Genomic DNA, 26998 nt, shown 5'->3' on the forward strand with positions numbered 1-26998 from the left:
GGATGGACAGTTCAGTGCCTGGCTGGGTACCCGAGACCTGGAAGCTGGGATACCAGTATAGCACAGACTCTAGAGCCACACTGGTTGGACTCAAAATCCAAGCTGTTTTACTGATTGACTGTGTAATTTTTGGCAATTTACTAATAACTTCTCTATGCCTGAGTTTCTTCATCTGAAAAAGAGATAATAGTAAATACCTTATAGGGCAGTTTTTAGGGTAGTGCTAGTCATATCAGGCATTGGGGCTCTGAGTGGAGTCAGTACTGGGGGACCCTGATTCAGGATCTCTAGGAGTTGGGGAAGGGGCAAATTCTTGGGTCCACTGGGTCTCAAGGCTAAAAAGTTGGGAATCCAAAATGACGGTCCCTGGGGGAGGAGAATAAGTATTCTCAAACTTAAGTGCCTGAGAGGGACAGAAACTGGGGTCTGCACTCAGATCCCTAAGGAAGTTGCAAAGTCTGGGTCACTGAAGGAAAAATTAGGGGCTGGGGAGACACATGTTCCTCTTGGGGAGCAGGAAAAGAGGGCTCCACTTTCTTGAGAGGACTGGGGGAGCCAGGGGCTAGGAAGATGGAAACCTGAGCCAGGGAGGTGAAAAACACGAGTCTAGGACTCAGAATCAAGTTCCCTGAGTGGAATCGGCGCCAGGCTTGGGTACCCTGGGGATATTAGGGGGGGTCCCCACACTAGGGCTATGTAGAAGGGGAAGAATCAGGGGATCTGAGGGTGGCGGCGGGATCTCCCCATCCTGGGCCTCCGAGATTATGAGCTGAGCTGAGCGTACGCAGGCCGCTTCCTCCCACAGGAAACCGCAGGCTTCGGGCACACCCAGCCTGCAGGGAGAGGCGCCCACTGCGCGCCCGCCCGGGGAGGCCCACGTGGGTAGCAGCCGCCGACGCGGAGGGGGCGTGCCTTACAGAGCGAGTGGGTGTAACCAAGAGGGGGCGTGGCCAGAAAGCGGGGGCGGTACGGAGTGCCGGAGGTCTCGCCCACTTCCGCCTTCCAGCGCGCGGACGTGGTAGGCGGCCAAGTGTTTTTGGCTGCTTCCCGGGAAGCCGTTGGTCGCGCTTGCGTAGTGAACCGCTGAGGCTGTGGTGAGCGCTCCTTCTCCGCGCAACTCGCGGCTTCGGCACCGCCTTCCTTCCTATGAACCCTTAATCTAACGTGGTCATAGTCAGCTTAAGACCGGCACCTCTCGGGCTCCGTCTCGTAGGACCTCGGCTTGGCCTCGAGGGCTTCCATACAGGTCCCCGCAGGCTTTCAGCTCCCGCCGCTTCCAGGCCCGCGGTACTAGTGAGACCTGAGCCTCGACCTCCCCAGGACCATTTCGACCTCCCGCAGGCCTTCAAGGCCTGAGCGCCTGCCGATTAGCCCGCCCTTCACCGCCCTTCCACCAGGCCCCTCGTAAGGCCTTCCAAACGCGACCCTCGCAGCCCGCCCCTTACGGGGAAGCCCCTCCCCTCGCCGTCTCTGAAGCCCCGTCCTGTACAGGTGTTCGTGCCTTTCTCCTCGCCGGCTGGGAAGTCCCGTCGTGTGCAAGTGTCCATGCCCCTCCTCTCGCCTGCTCCGAAGCCCCGCCCCTCGAAGTTCCTCCCACTCAGTCTCCTCACAGGTCTCAGCCCCGCCCATCACAGCTCCCCACGGCACGCCCCTCTCAGGCCTCACAGCCGTGCACCTCTCAGGGCTCCTCAGCCCCCCTCCACAGGCCCTCCCGGCTCCGCCCCTCGCAGGACTTCCCGGCCCATCAGTTCTGTTTGTTTGTTTGTTTGTTTTTTGAGACGGAGTCTTGCTCTGTCGCCCAGGCTGGAGTGCAGTGGCGCGATCTTGGCTCACTGCAACCTCCGCCTCCCGGGTTCAAGCGATTCTCCTGCCCCAGCCTCCCGAGTAGCTGGGATTACAGGCACAAGCCGCCATGTGCGGCTAATTTTTTGTGCTTTTAGTAGAGACGGGGTTTCACCATGTTGGCCAGGTTGGTCTCGAACTCCTGACCTCAAGTGATGTGCCCGTCTCGGCCTCCCAAAATGCTGAGATTACAGGCGTGAGCCACCGCGCCTGGCCTCGCCCATCAGTTCTAAGTCCGTGGGAACCCTACAGGTCTACGCCTCGCATCCTTCTCCGCCCCTCCTCCCATAGTTTACCCCGCGGCCTCAGTCCCTCCCTAGCCGCTGTCCTCAGTGCTCATTGGTCCCTTATCTCTCCAGTAACCAGACCACAACACTGAGCTTGGAGCACCAAGAACAGGTCAGGCCTGTCGGCAGGTAGGGCCCAGGACTTCCCCGACCCTGCCCAACCCCCCTACAGCAGGCAGGGGTTTTCCCCTCTCCTGCGACCAAACAGCCTGGCCTCGGATATCCTGAGAGCCCAGGAGACCTGTCCTCTGCCAAACCCGCGCCAGAATCAGAGCCTAGACGCAAGACCCAGAGTGTGAGAGGTGGGAGGGCTGGAGAGGTGTGGGAGAGGCCTTAGAGAGGTCCCTCTCCAACCCCTCTTGGAGGAATGAGGCCAGCGTGGTTCTAGGGTCACCCCCTTTCAATTCCCAGTCCCTCGCAGTTCATTGCCCACCCTCCTCTGGGCCCTGGCCCGCCTGCTGTCTGAAGGGTCTTATATGTCCATCCCTACAGGAGCCCCACCCTCTTTGGCCAGGATGCCTTTGGGACGCTTGGCAGGGAGCGCCCGCTCCGAGGAGGGAAGCGAGGCCTTTCTGGAGGAAATGGGTAATTCATTCATTCTTTATATCATTCACCCATTCTTTTCCAGCCCCCAGCTTTCCCAAGTTCGAGGTCCTGTAGGGAGAGAGGGAGAGAGTGTCTGTCCAGGAGCGCCCTCTGGTGGGAACAGACATGCGCCCTAAGGGAGGCGGGGCGGGCACCACCGTGGATAGGCCAAGCCTGGGCAGTGGGGCAGGCTGGAGACTTCAGGCAGCAGAAGTTTGAGTGGGGCCCAGAACTCCCCGTAGGAATTGCCAAGGGGAGAAGGAAGGAAGGGTGTTTCTGCAGAGATGACAGAATGTGGCTAGAGTAGGCTTTCTCAACCTTGGTACTGTTGACTCTTGGGGTGGGATAATTCTTGGTTGTGGGGGCAGTCCTTTGTGTTGTAGGATGCCAAGCAGTGTCCATGGCTTCTACTCACTGGGACCCAGTAGCCCCCTCCCTTCCCCACAAGTCATGACAATGAAAGTGTCTCTAGGCTGAGCATGCTGGCTCATGCCTGTAATCCCAGCACTTTGGGAAGCTGAGGAAGGAGGATCACTTGAGCCCAGCAGTTCAAGACCAGCCTGAGCAACACAGTGAGACTTCATCTCTACAAAAAAAATAAAATTAGCCAGGTGTGATGGCATGCACCCATAATCCCAGCTACTTGGGAGGCTGAGGTGGGAGGATCACTTGAGCCTGCGAGGTGGAGGCTGCAGTGAGCTGAGATTGTGCCACTGCGCTCCAGCCTGGGGGACAGAGCCAGACCCTGTCTAGAAAAAAATAAGTCTCCAGACATTGCCAAATGTTTCTGGAAGGCAGAATCACCCCCTCATTGAAAACTACTGGGCCTTTGGAGATGGGGAGCATGTGGGCAAGACTGGAGAGGTGGGTAAGGTCAGGTCACTTGGGGTCTCGGATCCCAGGCTGAGGTGCTGAGACTTTGTCCTGCAGGTACTGGGGCATCATGGGAAGCCTGTGAGGGGTAGGGTCTGTTGTGGGTGGGTTAGAGTCAGCTGTGGGTGTAGAGAGACCCTCTGGGACTGTGTGGGAAGGCTGGAAGTTGAGAGAAAGGTTGGGGCGATGGTCCAGGTAGGAGAGGATGAGGCTGAGCCCAGGGGATGGGTTGAGAGAGGGAGGAGGCAAGAGGATGGGGCTGAGGGCTGCTGATTGTGGGGAAGAAAAGGAGGGAGGCAGCAAGAGCCTTCCCAATTCCAGGTGGTGTGCCCAGGTCCCAGAAGACCCAGAGGCCTTCCAGAAGTACCCTCTGGTGGGATGGGAGTGGGTTTTAGGGGAAAAAACCCTGAGTTCAGTTTTGGGTATGAAGGGATGAGGAAGCTCGAGGGATCCCAGAACTGAGGTGCATTCCTAGAGGGGTGTCGGGGGCTGGATCTGCAGTTCAGTTGCAGTTTGTGAGACTCCAAAGGGAGAGAATTCCTAGGTCCTGGGTTGGAAGGAGCTGGTGGCCAGGATCCCTACTGAGTCCCTTGGCTGGCCCTGTTCTCAGCGGATTGGGAGCTGAGTAGGCTGCAGCGACAATGCAAAGTGATGGAAGGGGAGAGGCGGGCCTACAGCAAGGAAGTCCACCAGCGCATCAACAAGCAACTGTGAGCTGGGCACCTGGGCCCTGAGCTGGGGAGGAGGGGGTCAGAGGGGCTGGAGACTGGACTCCTGGGTCTGAGTGGGGAGTGCAGGAGCATTTCGTCCTGCCTTTAGTGATGCTGAGTTCTACCCCCTTACTGGCCCCTCTTCCACCTCCCTGCCTGGGTAGTGAGGAGATCCGGCGCTTGGAGGAGGTACGGGGCGATCTCCAGGTGCAGATCAGCGCAGCCCAGAACCAGGTCAAGCGGCTTCGGGACAGTGAGCGGCTGGAGAACATGGACCGCCTGCTGAAGGGCCGGGCCCAGGTGCAGGCAGAGATCGAGGAGCTGCAGGAGCAGACCAGGGCCCTGGACAAGCAGGTGGGATTTGAGATGGGGTTCTGCGGAGCCTGCTTACGGGCAAGTGTTGTAACCTCCCTGAGCCTTAGCTTCCTCATGTGAAATTGGGGCTATTAGGCCGGGCGCAGTGGCTCATGCCTGTAATCCCAGCACTTTGGGAGGCTGAGGCGGGCGGATCACTTGAGGTCAGGAGTTCGAGACCAGCCTGGCCAACATGGTGAAACCCCATCTCTACAAAAAATACAAAAATTAGCCAGGCATGGTGGCATATGCCTGTAATCCCAGCTACTCGAGAGGCTGAGGCAGGAGAATAGTTTTTTTGTTTTGTTTTGTTTTTGAGACGGAGTCTCGCTCTGTCGCCTAGGCCGGAGGGCAGTGGCGCGATCTCGGCTCACTGCAACCTCCGCCTCCCGGGTTCAAGCTATTCTCCTGCCTCAGCCTCCCGAGTAGCTGGGACTACAGGCGCCTGTCACCACGCCCAGCTAATTTTTTTGTATTTTTAGTAGAGACAGGGTTTCACTGTGTTAGCCAGGATGGCCTCGATCTCCTGACCTTGTGATCAGCCTGCCTCGGCCTCCCAAAGTGATGGGATTACAGGCTTGAGCCACAGCGCTCGGCCAGGAGAATCGTTTAAACCCAGGGGGCAGAGGTTTCAGTGAGCCAAGATCACGCCACTGCACTCCAGCCTCAGCCTGGGCAACAGAGCAAGACTCTGTCTCAAAAAAAAAAAAAAAAAAAAAATCGGGGCTATTGAAAGCATCCATCTGGTAGAGTTGTGCTCAGTGGAAATATAGATGTTTGCTGCTTTAGCACAGTCCCAGGCATTCAAAAACAGGACTAGTGTGGTTAAGCGGGAAAGGTTTGCGTGCTAGAGTCCCCAAAACCTGCATTAGAGTCCTGGCTCTGCCACCGGAGCTCTGTGATCAGGGGCAGGCAGGTTTTTACCTCCCTGGGCCCTAGTTTCTTCATCTGCAAACAAGGATGGTGGTAATGCCACAGTCTAGACAGGTTGCGAATCCCATCTGTTTCGGGACCTTGCTATTTGACCTTGCAAACAATGTGATTTTTCTAGGCCAGTGATCTGTCAAGTTTTTATGACCATGACTCATGAGGTGTAGTTCATACACACCAAGATGCATACAGATATACACACACACATATATTAATATATCTGAAACAGAAGTTTCAGCAAATAATATATGTTTTTTTTTTTTTAATGTGGGATTCATTCTGGTAAATTCTGGTCTACCCTTCATTTAAAAAACCAATTTGTCAGTTGGGCACAGTGGTGCGTGTCTTGAGGCTGAGGGGGCAGGGCTACTTGAGCCTAGGAGTTTGAGGCTTCAATGAGTTATGATTGCCCCACTGCACTCCAGCCTGGGCAACAGAGAGAAACCCACTTTCTTTTTCTTTTTCTTTTCTTTCTTTTTTTTTTGAGACAAAGTCTCGCTCTGTCACCCAGGCTGGAGTGCAGTGGCTGGCAGGATCTTGGCTCACTGTAACCTCCGCCTCCCAGGTTCAAGCGATCCTCCTGCCTCAGCCTCCTGAGTAGCTGGGATTACAGGCACGTGCCACCAAGCCCAGCTCATTTTTGTATTTTTGGTAGAGATGAGGTTTTGCCATGTTGGCCAGGCTGGTCTCAAACTCGTGGCCTCAGGTGATCCACTCACTGTAGCCTCCCAAAGTGCTGAGATTACAAGCGTGAGCCATTGTGCCTGGCCCGGAACCCCTTTAAAAAACAAAAAACAGTGATGCAGACACAGGTAAAGAGTCCACAAGTCAAGGAATCCCACCTGCAGAAACTGGCAAAGGCAAGGAATGAAAAGACAGGGTCCAGACTGGGAGAAAATATCTGCAAAGCACGTATCTGATAGATAACTTATATCCAGAATATATTAAGAACTTTCCCAAACTCCATTAAAAAGACGGACCATACCAAGTGTTGGGGTAAGGATGTGGAGGAAGCAGAACTCTCATACTCCACGGGTGGGAATGTGGAATGGCACACTGCTTTTGGTACACCGTTTGCACAGTTTGGCAGAATTTTTTTTTTTTTTTTTTTTGAGACGGAGTCTCGCTCTGTCACCCAGGCTGGAGTGCAGTGGCGCGATCTCGGCTCACTGCAAGCTCTGCCTCCCGGGTTCACGCCATTCTCCTGCCTCAGCCTCTCTTAGTAGCTGGGACTACAGGCGCCCACCACCACGCCCGGCTAATTTTTTTTTTTGTATTTTTTTTTTAGTAGAGACGGAGTTTCACCGTGGTCTCGATCTCCTGACCTCGTGATCCGCCCGCCTCGGCCTCACAAAGTGCTGGGATTACAAGCGTGAGCCACCGCGCCCGGCCTTTTTTTTTTTTTAGACGAAGTCTCGCTCTGTCATCCAGGCTGGAGTACAATGGTACAATGTCAACTCACTGCAACCTCTGTCTCCTGAGTTCAAACATTCTCCTGCCTCAGCCTCTCGAGTAGCTGGGATTACAGGCATGCGCCACCACTCCCAGCTAATTTTTATATTTTTAGTAGAGAGGGGGGTTTCACCATGTTGGCCAGGCTGGTCTTGAACTCCTGACCTCAAGTGATCCACCTGCTTCGGCCTTCCAAAGTGCTGGGATTACAGGTGTGGGTCACTGTGCCTGGCCCAGTTTGGCAGTTGCCAAAAACCAAAATGTATACTTGACAATATGATTCAGACATTGCACTCCTAGATGTTTACCCAAGAGGAAAGAAAGCACATGTCCATATAATGAACTGTACATGAATATTCTTAACAACCCAACTTGATTTGTAAAATTGAAAACTGAAACAACCCAAATGTCCGTCGGTGGTCGAGTGGACGAGCAAATTGTGATCTATACATGCAACGGAATGTGACTCATAATAAAAGGAACTGGTATTGATACACTCAACATCGGTGAATCTCAAAATAACTATTCTAAGTGAAAGAAACCAGATACCCCTTTGATCCCCAAAAGAGTCCATACTATACAATTCCATTAATATAAAATTCTAGAAAATCAAACCAATCTATAGGACAGAAAACAGATGAGTGATTGCTGGGGGGAGACTCGACTGCAGGAAGAGAATGAGGTGAGGAACTACAAAAGGGCACGAGGAAACCTAGGGGTGATGGATATTTTCACTATTTTATGTCAAAACATAACAGTTATACAGTTTATTTATTTATTTATTTAGAGATGGAGTCTCGCTCTATTTATTTAGAGATGGAGTCTCGCTCTGTCACCCAGGCTGGAGTGCAGTGGCGCAATCTCAGCTCACTGCAATCTCCACCTCCCGGGTTCAAGCAATTCTTCTGCCTCAGCCTCCTGGGTAGTTGGGACTACAGGTGCCTGTCACCATGCCTGGCTAATTTTGTATTTTTAGTAGAGATGGGGTTTCGCCATGTTGGCCAGGCTGGTCTCGAACTCCTGGCCTCAGGTGATCCGCCTACCTTGGCCTCCCAAAGTGCTGGGATTACAGGCGTGAGCCACCGTGCCCGTCCCAGATTGAACACTAAATATGTGCAGTTTTACCATATGTCATCTCTTCTTTAGTAAAGCAATTATTGAGGCAGGAGGATTGCTTGAGCCTGGCCTGGGAGGTGGAGGCTGCAGTGAGCTATGATGGTGCCACTGCACTTGGCTTGGGTGACAGAGTGAGACCCTGTCTCTTAAAAAGAAAAAGAAAAAATAAAAGAAAGAAAATTTTGTTGGGATTCACGTGCAGTTGAAAGAAATAATGCAGAGATATCCCTTGTACACTTTGCTGCATTTTTCCCCAGTGTCAACATTTTGGGCATTTCTTTTTCTTTTCTTTTTTGAGGTGGAGTCTCGCTCAGTCACCCAGGCTGGAGTGCAGTAGTGCGATCTCGGCTCATTGCAGTCTCCACCTCCCAGGCCAGGCTCAAGTGATTCTCGTGCCTCCGCCACCTGAGTAGCTGGGATTACAGGCACGTGCCATTACGCCTAGCTAATTTTTGTATTTTTAGTAGAGATGGGATTTCGCCATGTTGGCCAGGCTGGTCTCAAACTCCTGACCTTCAGGTGATCCACTCGCCTCGGCCTCCCAAAGTGCTGGGATTACAGGCGTGAGCCACTGTGCCCCACCAACAATTGGGTATTTGGCTTTTATTGCAGCAACTGCTGAAAATCCAGTCTCACAAAGATGTGACATCTTCAAAAGGACGATAGCGCCCTCTCATGTTGAACTTGTAAACTACCTTGAGCTAGCAGTTCATGTGGTGTCTGACCATCTGACCAATATCAAGGTCTTCCTCAAAAATTTAAAACATCCTTGTGCTGAGTCTTAAGTTTGCTGCAGCCTTCTGAGGTATCTTTGGTACATGGATTAGTTTGTTAGGGCTGCCGTGACAAAGGTCCACAAATTGAGTGGCTCGTATAACAAAAATAGGTTTTCTCATAGTTCCAAAGGCCAGAAGTCCAAGATCAAGGTGTAGGCAGGTTTGGTTCCTTCTGAGCAGTGCGGGGGAGAATCTGTCTGTTCCATGCCTCTCTCTCTGCTTCTGCCGGTTTGCTGGCAGTCTTGGGTACTTTTGGCTTGTAGATATGTCACCCAATCTCTCAGCTCACTGTAGCCTCCGCCCCCTGGGTTCAAGCGATTCTCCTGCCTCAGCCTCCCAAGTAGCTGTGCCACCACACCTAGCTAATTTTTGTATGTTTAGTAGAGATGGGGTTTCGCCGTGTTGGCCAGGCTGGTCTCGAACTCCTGACCTCAAGTGATCTGCCCATCTCAGCCTCCGAAAATGTTGGGATTACAGGCGTGAGCCACCACGCCTGACCTCTGCCTTCATCCTTACGTGGCGTTCTCCCTGTGTGCGTGTCTATGTCCAAATTTCCTTTTTATTTTTTTGTTTTGAGACAGGATCTCCCTCTGTCACCCAGGCTGGAGTACAGTGGCACAATCACAGCTCACTGCAGCTTCGAATTCCTTGTCTCAAGGGATCTGCCACCTCAGCTTCCCAAGTAGCTAGGACTACAGGTGTGCACCACCATGCTCGACTAATTTATTTTGTATCTTGTAGAGATGGGGTCTTGCTTTGTTGCCCAGGCTGGTCTTGAACTCCTGGCTTCAAGAGATCATCCTGCCTCAGCCTTCCGAAGTATTGGAATTGCAGGCATGAGCCACCACACCCAGCAATTTCCCATTTTTCTAAGAACACCTTGTCGTAGTGGATTAGGGTCCACCTCAATTACCTCATTTTAATTACTTCTTTGAAGACTCTGTCTCCAAATAATGTCACATTCTAAAGTGCTGGGGGTTAAGACTTCAACATGTGAGTTTTTTTTTTTTTTTTTTTTTTTTTTTGAGACAGAGTCTTGCTCTGTTCCCCAGGCTGGAGTGCAGTGGCACAATCTCAGCTCACTGCAACCTCTGCCTCCTGGGTTCAAGCAATTCTCCTGCCTCAGCCTCCCGAGTAGCTGGGATTACAGGTGCCTGCCACCACGCCTTGCTAATTTTTGTATTTTAGTAGAGGTGGGGTTTCGCCATGTTGGCCAGGCTGGTCTCGAACTCCTGACCTCAGGTGATCCACCCACCTCAGCCTGCCAGAATGCTGGGATTACAGGTGTGAGCCACCGCGCCTGGCCAACATGACTTTTTACAGGACATGATTCAACCCATAACAGAGCACAAATTGAAGTGTTGAGCAATTCATTTATTTAGTCCGCATGTTATGTTGAATACCTTGTCTCAGACACGGAGAAAACACAAGACTCTGTGTCCTCATGGAACCCCCAGTTTGCTTGGAGAGACAGAGCACACCCCAATAAGTACAGATGAATACAAAAATGAGAAGGACAGATTGGAAGCTGGTTTTAGGCATAAGCAGACCCAGGGATACGAATGTCATCAAGTTCATTCTCACCATCTCTCCAACTCTCATCTCCACTTCTGTCCACTGGCCTCACTCTCCCAGGACTCTCCCTGTGGTGGGGCTATGACAGCAGAAGTCCTGGAATCCCATCCTTCCATCTCATGTGCTTCTCCCAGACTATCAGGAAAGGAGTCAGGGCTGGGTGCAGTGGCTCTTGCCTGTAATCCCAGCACTTTGGGAGGCCAAGGCAGGTGGATCACTTGAGGTCAGGAGTTTGAGATTGGCCTGGCCAACATGGCAAAACCCCATCTCTACTAAAAATGCAAAAATTAGCTGGATGTGGTGGTACGTGCCTATAATCCCAGCTACTTGGGAGGTTGAGGCACGAGAATTGCTTGAGCCTGGGAGACGGAGGTTGCAGTGAGCCAAGATCACGCCTCTGCACACTCCAGCCTGGGAGACAGAGTAAGACCCTGTCTCAAAAAAAAAGAAAAAAAAAAAAAGGAAAGGAGTCAGGCTGGCTCCATGAGATCACATTCCCATCTCTAGGCCAATCCCTGTGAGTGTCCAGACCTGGGTCATGTGGCTGATAGGGTGATACACTGTGGTTGGAAGGCCCACCAGAACCACATGGAGGGCTGGATGGTGTCAGCAGAAGGGTAGATGTTATTCTGGGGCAACAGTGATAGCAGATGTCTGCCATGATTAGTGACTCATTTTCCCTCGGCCATTCAATCTCTCCTACATTCAGTGTACCATCCTCTTTCTTCTAGATCCAGGAGTGGGAGACGCGGATCTTTACCCACAGTAAGAATGTCAGGTCCCCAGGATTCATCCTGGATCAGAAGGTCAAGATTGGGCGAAGGATCAGGATCCTAGAAGACCAGTTGGACCGGGTGAGGGTCAACCTCCTTGTCCCTCTACCTGAATTGTGGGGTTATGGGAGGAACTGGGCATGGTCGTTGGGTTCTGGAAATGGTGGACAGTGTGTGCACATGTGTGTCAGGACACAGGATTCTGGAGGGATGGAGGTTCCCAAGGAAAGGAGACTCATGGGTCCTTAGAGGGGAGTGGACATTGATTTCGGGAACCCCAAAGAACCTATATTTCTTAGGAAACAGGCCGCCCCCACCTCTGATAAGTGTCTCCTCATTGGCTGAGCTTGGAGGAGGGAGGCAGGCCTGGCCTCAGACCCACTCTTCCATCCGCCTTTCTACTCCCAGGTCACCTGTCACTTTGACAACCAGCTGGTGCAGAATGCGGCCCTGCGGGAGGAGCTGGATCTGCTGCGGATCGACAGGAACCGCTATCTGAACATGGACCGCAAATTGAAGAAGGTCAGTGGCCCTGAAATCCAGGGGAGGAGAGAGGGACCCATGCCCAGGTCCTCCCCACAGCTGTTTGCCCTTCCTGCTCTAGCACTCAGGCCTCAAGTATGGAATTGACTAGAGCTGTAGGCTTGCTTTAGTCCAGAAGGCATGGAGGCCTGGGAAATGTTGGAGGACACTTCAAACAAAAAAGTGGCCTCATTTATAGATGTAGAAAGCAGAGTGTCATTCTGAATAGTATCACCCAGGGCAATCTATGAGCAAGCAAGACCATTTATTATACATTCCATGGGGATCTTTGAAGAACCAGCCCTGTCCCCTCTCTTTTTTGACTTTCTTTCTTTCTTTTTTTTTTTTTTTTTTTTGAGATGGAGTCTCACTCTGTCGCCCAGGCTGGAGCACAGTGAGGCGATCTCGGCTCACTACAGCCTGTGCCTTCCAGATTCGAGCAATTCTCCTACATCAGCCTCTCGAGTAGCTGGGACTACACGTGTGTATCACCATGCCCAGCTAATTAAAACAATTTTTTTTTTTCGGGGGGACGAAGTCTCACTGTTGTCCAGGCTAGAGTGCAGTGGCGTGATCTCGGCTCACTGCAAGATCCACCTCCTGGGTTCACGCCATTCTCCTGCCCCAGCCTCCCGAGTAGCTGGGACTACATGCGTGAGCCATCACGCCTGGCTAATTTGTTGTATTTTTAGTAGAGATGGGGTTTCACTGTGTTAGCCGGGATGGTCTCAATCTCCTGACCTTGTGATCTGCCTGCCTTGGCCTCCCAAAGTGCTGGGATTACAGGTGTGAGCCACCATGCCCGGCCGATTTTTTTTTTTTTTTTTTTTTAGTAGGGACAGAGTTTCACCATGTTGCCCAGGCTAGTCTTGAACTCTTGAGCTCGGGCAATTCGCCTGCCTCGGCCTCCTAAAGTGCTGGGATTAGAGGTGTGAGCCACTGCATCCGGTCTTGACTTTCATTTTGAAATAATTTCAAATTACAGAAAAGGTGCAAGAGTTGTACAAAGAACTCCTATATATCTTTCACCCAGTTTGATAATTTGCCACATTTATTTTCTCTTTCTCCCCCACTCTTACTATTTGTGTTATTAATTATTATTTTGCTGAAAATAATTTATTATCCTAATTGCTGAACTGTTTGACAATATGTTGTAGACATTATGCTCCCAAGAACTTGCGTGAGCATTTCCTAAGAACAAAGCCATTTTCTTACATAAACACAGTGCTGTTATCCAAGTCAGGGACGTTAACACCGTTAGAATTCTAAACAGTCCATATTTCAAGGTCACTGATCGTCCCAATGATGTCTCTTACAGTGAACTTGATTTTCCTACTCTAGGCTCTGGTCCAGAATCCCACATTGCATTTGGTTGTTCTGGCTCTGTTCATCTGGGTCAGTCCCTTGGGCTTTTTTTTCTCCATGACATTGACATTTTGGAAGCATCCAGGCCGGTTGTGTTGTGCGATGTCCCCTGACATGGGTTTATCTGGTCTTTTTTTTTTTTTTTTTTGAGACGAAGTTTCACTCTTGTTGCCCAGGCTGGAGTGCAATGGCACAGTCTTGGCTCACTGCAGCCTCTACCTCCCGGGTTCAAGTGAGGCAGGAAACTGCCTCAGCCTCCTGAGTAGCTGGGATTACAGGCATGCACCACCATGCCTCGTTAATTTTGTATTTTTAGTAGAGACAGGGTTTCTCCATGTTGGTCAGGCTGATCTCAAACTCATGACCTCAGGTGATACACCCGCTTCAGCCTCCCAAAGTTCTGGGATTACAGGCATGAGCCACCGCACCCAGCCGGTTTATCTGATCTTTCTTCGTGATTAGACTTGGTGTCTGCACTTTGGGGGGAATGTCACAGCAGTGATAGTGTGTCTCTCCTGTGCAGGATCTCAGGAGGCACCTGATGTCAGCTTGTCCCATGACTAGTGATGTTGTCTTTGATCACTTGGCTAGCCAGTTTTCTGCAATGGAGAGTTTTCCTTTTCGCAGTGAAGATGTGGTCCGTGGGGAGATTCTCTGAGACTGTGTAAATATCTTGTCCCCTGACACACCTTCACTCAGTCATTTTGTTACGGGATCTTTAGGGCGTCACTTTTCTGGCGGGAAACCTCCTTGGCCAGTGGTGCCTTTGCCCGAGTTCTTGTCCTGCGTCCAGGAAGAAGGAGGTAGGCAGACAAGTGGAGGGTGAGCAAGATGAAGAGGAGCCTTACCGAGTGTTAGGACAGCTCAGAGGAGACCTGCAGGGGGCAGCTCCTCTGTAGGCAGGTCGTCTTGTCTAGTGTTCAGCTGTCAGCAGTGAGGAGGCCCTGGAGAGGGTGGGTCCTTTCTGCAGGCAGGTTGTTCAGATGTCTCTGCAGGCCTCTGAACCTCTCAGCAGAGAGGGAAGCTCCATGGGCGGCCATGGGCAGGCCTGGAGGAGACGCTCCAAGTCCCCACTCCTTTTGCAGTACTGGCAACCTGGCCCCCAGCCTTCAGGCCCTCCCTGGCCTAAAGGAGGGACCTTACCAGGGACTTGCCCTCTTCTGCCCAGGAATCTGCCTGCCTCCTGCTGCCATTCATGGCACTGGGCTGGACCCCAACCCCTCTCTCAGATCAGAGTGGGTGCGAGAGAGGACAGGGGCCGAGCAACAGGAGCAGACACGGCCGAGCCTGCAGGGATGGGGGGGTGCTTTCCTGGGCCCCTCAGGGTGCAGGCTGCAGAGAACTTCAGAGAGGCCTAGGTCCTGGGATTGGGAGGGTGGCCACAGCTGCACTCTGGGAGCTCCCACCCCACCAACTCGGAAGGGGCAGGACCCTCGCTTGTCCCTGGCTGCTGCCTGCTGCCTGGAGTGGGAGGCCTGGGTCTGTAGCTGCGGGTTGGGCAGCTGCAGCTGCACCCAGGAGGGCAGATCCTACCTGCTCCTGGCTTCCTGCAAGAGCACAGAGAGGCTTAGCTCCACAGCCGCAGTTTGAGCAGCTCTAGCCCCGCCCAGGAGGGTGGGGATCATGCCTACTCTGTGGAGCAGAAGGCCTGGGTCTGCAGCTGCGGTTCGGGTGGCTGCAGTTGCACACGGGGAGCTCCTATCCCAACTCAGAAGGGCCGGGCTCCTGCCAGCTCCGTGGAGTGTGCAGCCACAGCCAGCAGCTACTGCCATCAATTTTATCATCCATGAATGATTCTTCCCTGAGCGGTTATTACTGTAATGGCTGCAAAAGGGTGATTTAAAAAACTCTGTAATTTCTCCTACATTTATAAGATGGCATTTGCCTTAAGGAAACACTTCTCGGCCGGGTGCGGTGGCTCATGCCTGTAATTCCAGCACTTTGGGAGGCTGAGGCAGGCGGATCACCTGAGGTCAGAAGTTTGAGACCAGCCTGGCTAACATGGTGAAACCCCGTTTCTACTAAAAATACAAAAAATTAGCCGGGTGTGGTGGTGCGTACCTGTAATCCCAGCTACTTGGGAGGCTGAGGCAGGAGAATCACTTGAACCGGGGAGCTAGAGGTTGCAGTGAGCCAAGATTGCGCCATTGTACTCCAGCCTGGGCAACAAGAGTGAAACTCCATCTCAAAAAAAAAAAAAAAAAGGAAACACTTCTCTTTCTCCCCCTGTATATTTGAGTGTTGTCAGTGAGCATTAGTGTATTCTGACTTTATAGATGATGATCCATAACTGCCATTCATTTTAATGTTCAAATTGCCCCAGATTTGGTTAGTGGGAGCCCCTTCAAGCTGGCTTCTGTGGCCTTTGGACATACCCCATCACTTTTTGGGAGTACTTCCTCACTTTCTGGCACAGGAAGATAGTCTGGATAATCTGGATCTTGTTCTGCCCCATCCCTGGGGTTGGCCATTTTTCTGAGGAGTCCCGGTTCTTTCTAGGGAATAGTAGGTGTTGAGGTTGAGGCACTAAGAGACTTTTTTTTTTTTTTTTTTTTGAGACGGAGTCTCGCTCTGTTGCCCAGGCTGGAGTGCAGTGGCGCAATCTCGGCTCACTGCAAGCTCTGCCTCCCAGGTTCACGCCATTCTGCTGCCTCAGCCTCCTGAGTAGCTGGGACTACAGGCGCCCGCCACTGCACCCAGCTAATATTTTGTATTTTTAGTAGAGAGGGGGTTTCACCGTGTTAGCCAGTATGGTCTCGATCTCCTGACCTCGTGATCTGCCTGCCTCGGCCTCCCACAGTGCTGCGATTACAGGCATGAGCCACCGCACCTGGCTGGCACTAAGGGACTTTGTTCCTACTTGGGTGTCATTGCTTTGAGGCCCTTCCTCTAGAGAGAGCTAGGAAGCACACATATTTTATATGTTTAAAAATTCGATTTATGTTTTGTAGAGATGGGGTCTTACTATGTTGTCCAGGCTGCTCTCATACTCTTGGGCTCAAATGATTCTCCTGCCTTGGCCTCACAAAGTGTTGGGATTACAGGCATGAGCGTCGGCTTATCTTTTCAAATTATTCTATTCAGAAGTTATTTGGATTAGTTCCTTTTTTTTTTGGCCTTCTGTGTGGTTATTAATATAATAATAATAATAATTTTTTGAGATGGAGTTTTGCTCTTGTTGCCCAGGCTGGAGTGCAATGGCACAATCTCAGCTCACTGCAACCTCCGCCTCCCAAGTTCAAGCGATTCTCCTGCCTCAGCCTCCCAAATAGCTGGGATTACAGGCATGCACCACCACGCCGGCTAATTTTATATTTTTAATACAGATGGAGTTTCTCTATGTTGGCCAGGCTGGTCTCGAACTCCCGACCTCAGGTGATCTGCCCACCTCGTCCTCCCAAAGTGCTGGGATTATGGGCGTGAGCCACCACGCCTGGCCCTATTATTATTTTTAAATACAATTAAGTTCACTTGCTTCTGTTTGCATTCAGTTTTAGGTTTCTCTCCTCTCTTTATTGATTTAATTTCCTTTATGAATATGTAAGACATTAACAAAGTTCTCAAATCAAAACTATTCCAAAAGGTCTCCTAGAGAAACATCATTTCCTCTCCATCTCCTCCACCTCATTTCCACCCAGCCCCCATAGGTTACTAAATATTTTCTTAGTTTCTGGTTATCTACAGAAAGAGCCTTTTGATCCAGCTTATCAATTTGACTTCACACCTCTTTAAAATCCCTTTCATGGGCAGTCGCTAATGAGGAGGGTCCACATTTGGAAGGCTCAAGAGCTTTACTCCTTATTGGAGAAGCATGGGGCTGAAAGGAAAGACTTTGAGCAATGAGGTTATAAGAAGTGGCGCTGATTTTTTTCTCCTCCCCCCACAGGAGATCCACCACCTGCAGCACCTGGTCAGCACCCTTACCCTCTCCTCCACCTCTGCCTACGCCATCAGGTAGGGACTGTGGGTATCCTGGGGTGGCGGGACCCAGATGACTCAGGACGCACCTTTCCATAAGGCAGTGGTGGGAAGGTTCAGACTCATGAAACACGTCAGAACCTATTTTTCCCCCATAATATCCCCCTTTTCTCTCTCCCCCACCAGCAGTTCCCCACCTCCACTGGCAAGGTCCTGTTCTGTCTTTTTTTTTTTTTTTTGAGACAGAGTCTGGCTCTGTTGCCCAGGCTACAGGGCAGTGGTGCGATCTCGGCTCACTGCAACCTCCACCTCCCAGGTTCAAGTGATTCTCCTGCCTCAGCCTCCCGAGTAGCTGGGATTACAGGTGTTCGGCACTGTGCCTGGCTAATTTTTGTATTTTTAGTAGAGACGGGTTTCACCATCTTGGCCAGGCTGGTCTTGAACTCCTGAGCTCATGATCTACCTGCCTCTGCCTCCCAAAGTGCTGGGATCACAGGCGTGAGCCACTGCACCCCACCAGCCCTGTTCTCTTTCTTGGGCACATAAATTAACCTCTACTGACCCCATCTAGCACATAAGAATGCGTCTAGTGGCTGGGCGAGGTAGCTCACGCCTTTAACCCCAGCACTTTGGGAGGCCAAGGCAGGCAGATTGCTTGAGGTCAGGAGTTTGAGACCAGCCTGGCCAACATGGTGAAATCCCATCTCTACCAAAAATGTAAAAACTTGGCTGGGCATGGTGGCGGGTGTCTGTGGTCCCAGCTACTTGGGAGGCTGAGGTGGGAGGATTGCTTGAGCCCTGGAGCGGAGGTTGCAGTGAGCCGAGATTGCACCACTGCATTCCAGCCTGGGCAACAGAGTGAGACTCCGTCTCAGAAAAAAAAAAGTGCATCTAGCACATATATAGTGCAGCAGGGTTCCTGGAAGCATCTGGCGAATTTGTTATTCATCAGCATTGGTTGTAAGGGACAGAGATTCTCTCGGGCCACCTTTAGATAGAGACACGCTGTAAGGAGTTGAAGAGCTGAAGCTGCTTTAGGTGTTGGTTACTCTCTCTCTGTCTGCGGCTCTCATGAGCTCCATGCTCTCTCTCTCACTCCGTCTCTGTCTCTTTCTTAGTGTCGCCCTCTTCTTCTCTTGCTCCAAATGCTTTCTTACCTTCTACTGAGTTCTTCTCTGGCTTCTGTTTTCTCATGGTCCCTGATCGACATCAGCTGTGGCCTGGGTCCGCCTTAGGGTCTCTGTGATTTCTCTCTCTCTCTCTCTCTGTTAAAATAAACATGGCAAAATTCACCATTTTTAAGCATAGAATTTAGCAGCATTTAGGACATTCACAGGGTTGTGCAACTGCACCACTTCTATCCAGATCTGAAATATTTCCATCACTCCAAAAGGAAACTGTACCTGCCACCGGGAAGTGCAGGAATCCTCGCTTCTTAGTCTTACTTGGGAGAAAGAATTCTGCCAAGAGACTGATTTAGCCAACAAAGAGAATTTACTGAAGGCAAATAGAGAACAGAGAGTTTACATAGAGAGAGACAGTACACTCTGAAGGATGAGGAGAGCAGGCTGCTGAAAGAACGTGAGCCAGCAGCACGCCGAGAGTTTTGTGTTGGGTTTTTAATATGATGTCGGACTCTTCTGAAGTTCTTGCTTCCGTCATTTTTTTTTTTTGAGACAGTTTCGCTCTTGCCACCCAGGCTGGAGTGCAGTGGTGCGATCTCGGCTCACTGCAATGTTCACCTCCCAGGTTCAAGCGATTCTCTTGCCTCAGCCTCCCGAGTAGTTGGGATTACAGGCATGCACCACCAGGTCTGGCTAATTTTTGTATTTCTAGTAGAGATGGGGTTTCACCATGTTGGCCAGGCTGGTCTCAAACTCCTGACCGCAGGTGATCCTCCTGCCTCCCAAAGTGCTGGGATTACAGACTGAGCCACCGTGCCCAGCCAGTTCTCTGCTTTTTGTGACCACAGGATAACTGCAACCTGATTCAGCCCCATTCATGTGACCCCAGGCTGGCCCTGCCCATCTGGGACACCAGCTGGCTCCACCCCACCCCCCACAACCTCTGGCTGACCTCGCCCATCCCCAGGACCGCAGGCCAACCCCAGTCCAGCCTCCAGTCATCCTGACCCCGGCTGACCCCCGCAGGGAGGAGGCGAAGGCCAAGATGGGCTTGCTGCGGGAGCGCGCGGAGAAGGAGGAGGCCCAGAGCGAGATGGAGGTGCAGGTCCTGCAGCGGCAGATCTCGCACCTGGAGCAGCTGCACCACTTCCTTAAGCTTAAGAACAACGACCGGCAGCCAGATCCTGATGTCCTGGAGAAGTGTGAAAGGCAGGGTGAGGCTGGGACTGCTGCTTTGCATCTTGAGGGCCTGGCCACCCCTGGGGCACCTGCAGCGGACCTTGGTGCCCCAGGTGGGACCACACTTCGCTCCCCCTCACCCAGGAGGTCTCTGTGCTGGAGGCCACCCAGGAGGCCGACCTGCTGTTCTCTCTTCCCCCAGCCCAGGAGGTGGCTGAGGGCGTCCGGAAGACCTCGCAGGAGAGGCTGGTGCTTCGCTACGAGGACGCCCTGAATAAACTGTCCCAGCTGATGGGGGAGAGCGACCCCGACCTGTTGGTGCAGAAGTATCTGGAGAGTGAGTGGGGTCCTGGGTGGAGGGAGGAGGCCCAGGGGCCCCAGCACCCCGAGTCCAGTGCAGGCTGGCCTCAGCTCTGGCCCTGGGGACTCCTCCACTTGCGCCGGAGGAACATGGTGTCATGCCTGGGACCCGCCACCCGCATCCACTGGCGTCTTACTATGGCCCTGTCTCCGCCCCTCCCCACCCCCTCCTCACTCCTGGGCCTGGGGTCACTCTCCACATCCTTCCCTCAACCCTGTCCCTCTCTGTTTCTCTCCTTACCCATATCTACCATTCTCCCCACCTGCATCTCCCCATCTCCCTTGCTATTGCCGAGTCTCTGGCTTTCCCTCTCTGCCTTGCTGTGTATTTGTGTCCCCCCTGCCATATCTTCCCACGCCTCTTTGTCTCTGTGACTCCTCTCTGTTCATCTCTCTGCCTTGGTTTCTGTGTGGCCTTCCTCATCTTCACTTTCTCTGGCCTTCTGTGTGCCTCTCTGTCTCTGTTCTCTCTGTCTCTGTGTCTCTGTCTCCCTCTCTCTGGGCCCACCTTGCCCAACTCTCCCAGTCGAGGAGCGCAACTTTGCTGAATTCAACTTCATCAACGAGCAGAACTTGGAGCTGGAGCATGTGCAGGAAGAGATCAAGGAGGTGAGTGAGGCCTGCCCTCTCCATCTCCTCCTCTCCTCCCGGCCTCCCCGCCCCCTCCCCTCCCTCAGCCCACCTCCTGCCTCTTCCCAGCTCCACACCCCCCAACTCCTGAGGCTACCATCTGGCCCAGCATTCAGCCCTGTCCCCACAGATGCAGGAGGCTTTGGTGAGCGCACGTGCCAGCAAGGATGACCAGCATTTGCTGCAGGAGCAGCAGCAGAAGGCGTTGCAGCAGCGCGTGGACAAGGTGCACTCAGAGGCTGAGCGCCTTGAGGCCCGCTTCCAGGATGTGCGGGGACAGCTGGAGAAGCTCAAGGCTGGTGAGCACCCACGGGCACCCCCTCCCAAGCCTGGCTTCTCCACTTGGAAGGACACCATCAGCCCGCGGGGCTTGGAGGCATTGCATGGACAATCTGGTTCACTTGCTTATCAGTTGCCCCATATCTGTCCATTTTTCCAACCAGGGTCTATCCCTCCAACTATCCCATGTCCATCTATCCATCCAGCTTCTGTCCCTCCAACTGTCCTACACCCATCCATCCATCCATCTAGGGTTGATCCCTCCAACTGTCCCATATCCATCCATCCATCCATCCATCCAACGTCTGTCTCTCCAATTATCCTATATCCATCCATCCATCCATCCATCCATCCAACGTCTGTCTCTCCAATTATCCTATATCCATCCATCCATCCAGAGTCTATCCCTTCAACTGTCCTATATCCATCATCCATCCAGGATCTATTCTTTCATCTGTCCTATATCTATCTCTCCATCCAGGGTCTATTCCTCCATTCTGTCCCATATCCATCTATCTATCCAGGGTCTGTTCCTTCATCTGTTCTATATCTATCTACCCATCCAGGATCTACCCCTCCATCTGTCCTATATCCATCCATCCATCCATCCATCCATCCATCCATCCAGGGTCTATCCCTCCAACTGTCCTGTATCCATCATTCATCCACGATCTATTCCTTCATCTGTCCTATATTTATCTCTCCATCCAGGGTCTATCCTTCCATCTGTCCCATATCCATGTAACTATCCAGGGTCTATTCCTTCATTTGTCCCATATCTATCCATCCAGGATCTACCCCTCTATCTGTCCTATATCCATCTGTCCGTATATCCATCCATCCATCCATCCATCCAGGATCTATTCCTCCAACTGTCCCATGTCCATCCATCCATCCATGCAGGGTCTATCCCTCCAACTGTCCCATGTTCATCCATCCATCCAGGGTCTATCCCTCCATCTGTCCCATGTCCATCAATCCATCCATTGTCTGTCCATCCATCTGCCTCCAACAGCCCCATATCCATCTGTTCATCCATCTATCTGCAATGACATTTGACTTTTGTCTTCCTAGTCTTAGTCTTAGTTACCAAATTTCTTCTTAGTCTTAGTTACCAAAAATGTTATTATTCGTAAAGAAAATGATGATAAAATATAATAGCAATGTTTATTATGTGTCATTCACTGTGCAAGGCACTTATGCATTATTCCACTTGTTTCACAAAACACTAAAAAACAGATGCTGTCCCTCCAACTGTCCCATATCCATCATCCACCCATCCATCCATCTATCCAGTATTCATCCATGGATCATCCATGTACATCTGTCTGTCTATAAATGCCTAGCAGTGGGACTGATGGGTCTTAGGGTAGGTATATGTTGATATTTATTAGAAAATGCCAAACAGTTTTCCAAACTGGTCGCAAGATTTTATGCCCTCACCTATGTGAGCATATGGGAGTCCCAGATGATCCACACCCTTTCCACCACTTCCTAGTGTCAGCCATTTTTTATCTTGTTTTGTTTTTGAGATGGAGTCTTGCTCTGTCACCAGGCTGGAGTGCAGTGGCGTGATCTCGGCTCACTGCAACCTCCGCTTTCTGGGTTCAAGCGATTCTCCTGCCTCAGCCTCTCGAGTAGCTGGGACTACAGGTGTGCGCCACCACGCCCAGCTAATTTTTGTATTTTTAGTAGAGTCGGGGTTTCACCATGTTGGCTAGATGGTCTTGATCTCTCGACCTTGTGATCTGCCCGCCTCGGCCCCCTAAAGTGCTGGGATTGCAGATGTGAGCCACCACGCCTGGCTGTCAGCCATTTTAATATTAGCCATCTAACATGTGTGCCGTACTCTCTCTATTAATTTAATTGGCATTTCCCTGGTGACTGATAATATTGAGCATCCTATTGGCCATTCAAATATTTTTGTAAAGTTCCTGTTCAATCTTGTGCACTTGTTTTTTTAAAAATTGGGTTTGTCTTGCTATAACCAAGTTGTAGGAGTTCTTTGTATATTCTAGATACTAGGCTTTTGGTAAATATTTTCTCTTATACTGTAGCTTGCCTTTTCATTTTTTTGGTGATGAACTGAAGTTTCTTAGTTTTGAGGAGATCTAATTTATAAAATTTTCTTTTTGTAGTTAGTGACTTTGTGGCCTGCCTAAGAAATTTTTGCCTGTCCTGAAGTTACAAAGGCATTATGCTGTGTTTTCTCCTAGAAGTTTCATTGTTTGAGCTCCCACATTGAAGTCTGTGACTTATGACAAATTGATTTGCATGTATGGTATGAGGCAGGGGTCTAGAGTTTCCTTTTTAAAAAATTTGTTAGATTATTTTCATTTATTTATTTTTTGAGAGGAATTTCGCTCTTTTGCCCAGGCTGGAGTGCAGTGTGGCACAATCTCGGCTCACTGCAACCTCTGCCACCCAGGTTCAAGCAGTTTTGCCTTAGCCTCCCGAGTAGCTGGGATTACAGGTGCCCGCCACCACGCCCAGCTAATTTTGGTATTTTTAGTAGAGACGGGGTTTCGCCATGTTGGCCAGGCTGGTCTCAAACTCCTGACCTCAGGTGATCCACCTGCCTCGGCCTCCCAAAGTGCTGGGATTACATATGCATGAGCCACTGCGCCCGGCCCTTTTTTTTTTTTTTTAGAGATGGGATCTTACTATGTTGTCCAGGCTGGTCTTGAACTCCTGGACTCAAGTGATCCTCCTGTCTTGGACTCCCAAAGTGCTGGAATTACAGGCATGAGCCACCACTCCTGGCTGAGTTTCTTTTTTTATCCTTTCTGTGGGTATCAGTTGCATCCACCCGTGCATCCTTTTTTTTCTATTATTATTATTATTTTTTTAAATTTGAGACAGAATCTCACTCTGTCCCCCAGGTTGGAGTGCAGTGGCACCATCTCGGCTCACTGCAACCTCCCCCACCTGGTTCAAGCGATTCTCCTGCCTCAGCCTCCTAGTAGCTGGGATTATGGGCGCACACCACCACACCCAGCTAATTTTTGTATTTTTAGTGGAGGGGGGTTTTGCCACGTTGGCCAGGCTGGTATCAAACTCCTGACTTCAGGTGATCCACCCGCCTTGGCTTCCCAAAATGCTGGGATTACAGGCGTGAGCCACTGTGCCCAGCCTCATCTTTCTTATTTTTCAGGAAGTAGCCATGCAGAGCACTCAGGAGTCAGGCTGTCCTGTTTCTTTTTTTTCTTTCTTTTTTTTTTTTTTTTTAAACATTTATTGTTAGCTTTTATTTGTTTTTTTGAGATGGAATCTCACTCTGTCAGCCAGGCTGGAGAGCAGTGGTGTGATCTTGGCTCACTGCAACATCCGTCTCCCAGGTTCAAGCAATTCTCCTGCCTCAGCCTCTCCAGTAACTGGGATTGCAGGCGTGCACTACCATGCCCGGCTAGTTTTTTTGTATTTTTAGTAGAGACAGGGTTTCACCATGGTGGCCAGGCTGGTCTCAAACTCCTGACCTCAAATGATCTGCCTGCCTTGGCCTCCCAACGTGCTGGGATTACAGGCGTGAGCCACTGCACCCAGCCTGTCCTGGGTTTGAATCTCAGCTCCACCAGTTTTGAACCTGGTGTGTGGCTTCCTCCTTCCCCTCTGGGAATGGGGATGGCCATGCCTACTTTGCAGGGTTGTCATGAGAATTAGAAGGGATGACGGATGGAGAGAAAGGTGGGGGGTGGTGGGGAGCGAGCTGGAGAACCCCCGCAGGGCACACCGTAGGAGCTCAGATATGGGCAGGTCCTCCTTCCTGCTGTCGTGATGGCTGAGCCGAGCCCTGTGCTAGGTGATGTGGGCACAGCGGGGAGAGGCCCTGGAGGGGACTGACTGTGCACTGGGCACTCATCATTCAGGGGCTAGGGCGGAGGACGCCCAGGCACTGGGGGCGAGAGAAGGCCCTAACTCAGTCTGTGGTGCAAGACCATAATTTGTGCGGCCCAGTGCAGAATGAGGGGCCCCTTGTTAAAAAATTGCCGAGATTTTCAAGGTAGGAAGAGCGGCAGCGTGTCAAGCCAAGTGCAGGCCCCTCACCACTGCCTGGGTCTCACACTCACGAGGCCGGCTCTGCTGGGGTCACTGGGAAGGCTTCCTGGAGGCAGTGACAGTTGAGGCTGACTTTGAAGGACAAGCCAGGGAGAGAGGGATGCACAGCAGTGCCGTCCCCCTGCCTGGCTGGCTGAGCTTGGGTGGTGACTCCCTTTTGGTCTCTGAGCCTTGACCTCAGTCTCTGTAGAATGGGGCAGTGAGGACCTGAGTGGGGAGAGGGCTGGCACCGAGCTGGCGGTGCCAGATCCCTGACAACCAGCCCTCCATGACGCAGATATCCAGCTCCTCTTCACCAAGGCCCACTGCGACAGCAGCATGATTGATGACCTCCTTGGGGTCAAGACTAGCATGGGAGACCGGGACATGGGCCTCTTCCTGAGCCTCATTGAGAAGCGGCTGGTGGAGCTCCTGACGGTGCAGGCCTTCCTGGATGCCCAGGTGGGAGGCGCCAGGGAGCCAGGACGGGAGGCCGGTCTCGGGGTGGCCCAGCTGACCGCAGGCTTCCACACTCTCCAGAGCTTCACCTCCCTGGCCGACGTGGCCCTCCTGGCACTGGGCCAGAGCCTGGAGGACCTTCCGAAGAAGATGGCCCCACTTCAGCCCCCTGACAATCTGTGAGGCGCAGGGCAGGAGGGATGCAGAGGGGACAGGGCTTCCATGGGGGCAGAGGGAAAACACAGGATAGAGGGTTTTGAGGGGCTTTTGGGGACTGGCTGGCGGATGTGGCCCTGGGGGGTTAGAATATGAAGTATGTGCTTCCAGGCAGCCAGAAGGAGTAGGGGCTTGGCACCTGTGTGGAAAGACGGGGCCCTGGGTACCCCAGAAGGGGAGGGCACTTGGGGCTGGTGGGAGAATGGCTGAGGCTCCTGGGGTTTAGCAGGAAGGGCCACTGGCCTTTTTGAGGGCTGAGGTCTAGTCTTTTCCGATTTTCCTTCCCGTCCCCAGAGAAGACCCCCCGGGTTTTGAGGCCAGTGATGACTACCCCATGAGCAGGGAGGAGCTGCTGAGCCAAGTGGAGAAGCTGGTGAGAGTGGGACCCGCGGGGGTGGGGCCAGGCCTCAGTGCGTGTCGGGGCCCAGCTCACCTTCCCTGCAGGTGGAGCTCCAGGAGCAGGCGGAGGCGCAGCGCCAGAAGGACCTGGCGGACGCCGCCGCGAAGGTGGACGGCACCGTGAGCGTGGACCTGGCCAGCACCCAGAGGGCCGGCTCCAGTACCGCCCTGGTGCCCACCAGGCACCCCCATGCCATCCCCGGGTCCATCTTGAGCCACAAGACTAGCAGAGACTGTGGCTCTCTTGGCCGCGTCACTTTTGGCCTCCTCAGCTCCAGCACGGGGCATTTGCCTAGCCACGTCACGCCCAGTGACCCCAACACTGGCCATGTGACCTTCGGCTCCACCAGTGCCTCAAGTGGGGGCCACGTGACCTTCAGACCCGTCAGCACCAGCAGCTTCCTGGGCTCCACTGGATATGTGGGGTCCAGCAGGGGCGGAGAAAACACAGAGGGTGGTGTGGAGAGCGGAGCCCTCGGGTCCAGCAGAGACCACGTCTCCAGCACCGGCCCTGCCTCCAGCACTGGCCCGGGGTCCTCCACCAGCAAAGACTCCCGGGGCTAACACGAGGGGCATGCGGCCCCCACCCTGCCCTGGCTCTCTGTGGGGTCTTTTTTTGTGTCTCTACTTCCCTGTTTGCCTTGTGGGTCTCTGTCTTTTTCTCCCAGTCGCAGGCCTCTGTCTTTTTGCCCCTTCAACGGTTTTCATCTGCCCTTCATCACCGCCTCACCTATGTCTCCTGGTTCCTTTCTCTCTGCTCCTGACCCTGCTTTTCCCTCTGCCTCCCGATCTCCTGTTCTCTCGGCTTCCCGGTCAGTGTCTGTCCATCTTGTCTCCGTATCTGCCCCTTCCCTGTCTGCTGCGCCCTGGCCCCTTGTGGATCCCCCACCTCCTGTTCCTGGCTCACTCTCCTCATCTCCATCTCCCAGGCTCTCCACGCATCCTTTGTCCCTCTCTCTGTAGCTCCTCACTCCCCAAGAGCCCTCCAGTGCTGACAGGCGTGGGAAAAGTCAGGGCGAAGACGCCAGGTTCAGCATGGGAAAATGGGACTGTGGAAATAAAGTATGTGTGGAGAGCCGGCTTCAGGCATGGCCGCTTACTCTTCCTCCGGCCTGGGGGTAATCTGTGACCCTGTCCCGATTCCCTGCCATTCATTCATTCATTCACTCACTCACTCACTCACTCAGCATTCTTATTTATTTATTTATTTATTTATTGAGATGAAGTTTCCCTCTTGTC

General features: G+C 52.3%; 2 protein-coding genes across 13 annotated transcripts; both read left to right on the forward strand.

The window, feature by feature from the left end:
* The first annotated feature begins 920 nt into the window (after positions 1-920).
* On the forward strand, positions 921-26844 carry ODAD1 (outer dynein arm docking complex subunit 1). Of its 12 annotated transcripts, none has more exons than XM_063615806.1 (17): positions 921-1094; positions 1492-1612; positions 2202-2258; positions 2622-2714; positions 4198-4297; positions 4462-4651; positions 11232-11354; positions 11682-11795; positions 17047-17114; positions 19229-19494; positions 19584-19718; positions 20268-20350; positions 20502-20670; positions 24984-25147; positions 25226-25323; positions 25655-25733; positions 25805-26844. In XM_063615806.1, the coding sequence occupies exons 4-17, from the start codon at positions 2645-2647 to the stop codon at positions 26321-26323; spliced, it is 2178 nt and encodes a 725-aa protein (XP_063471876.1). In that variant the 5' UTR covers positions 921-1094; positions 1492-1612; positions 2202-2258; positions 2622-2644; the 3' UTR covers positions 26324-26844. The 12 variants fall into 12 exon arrangements, with proteins under 12 accessions (XP_063471876.1, XP_063471875.1, XP_063471877.1 ...); XM_063615805.1 differs by having other exon boundaries at positions 2202-2241; XM_063615807.1 differs by having other exon boundaries at positions 1492-1539; positions 2202-2241.
* Positions 20685-22803, forward strand: LOC134732274 (uncharacterized). The gene is made up of 2 exons (XM_063615933.1): positions 20685-22303; positions 22789-22803. The coding sequence occupies exon 1, from the start codon at positions 20755-20757 to the stop codon at positions 21700-21702; it is 948 nt and encodes a 315-aa protein (XP_063472003.1). The 5' UTR covers positions 20685-20754; the 3' UTR covers positions 21703-22303; positions 22789-22803.
* Positions 26845-26998: the final 154 nt, after the last annotated feature.

Source organism: Symphalangus syndactylus, chromosome 13 (assembly GCF_028878055.3).
Source record: "Symphalangus syndactylus isolate Jambi chromosome 13, NHGRI_mSymSyn1-v2.1_pri, whole genome shotgun sequence".
NCBI lineage: Eukaryota > Metazoa > Chordata > Mammalia > Primates > Hylobatidae > Symphalangus > Symphalangus syndactylus.

Coding starts and splice junctions, on each gene's coding strand:
- ODAD1 (XM_063615806.1), top strand. CDS start 2,645: ATGCCTTTGGGACGCTTGGCAGGGAGCGCCCGCTCCGAGGAGGGAAGC. Junction 4,652..11,231: donor CCAGGGCCCTGGACAAGCAG/GTGGGATTTGAG, acceptor TCTTTCTTCTAG/ATCCAGGAGTGGGAGACGCG. Junction 25,734..25,804: donor TGAGCCAAGTGGAGAAGCTG/GTGAGAGTGGGA, acceptor CCTTCCCTGCAG/GTGGAGCTCCAGGAGCAGGC.
- LOC134732274 (XM_063615933.1), top strand. CDS start 20,755: ATGGACAATCTGGTTCACTTGCTTATCAGTTGCCCCATATCTGTCCAT.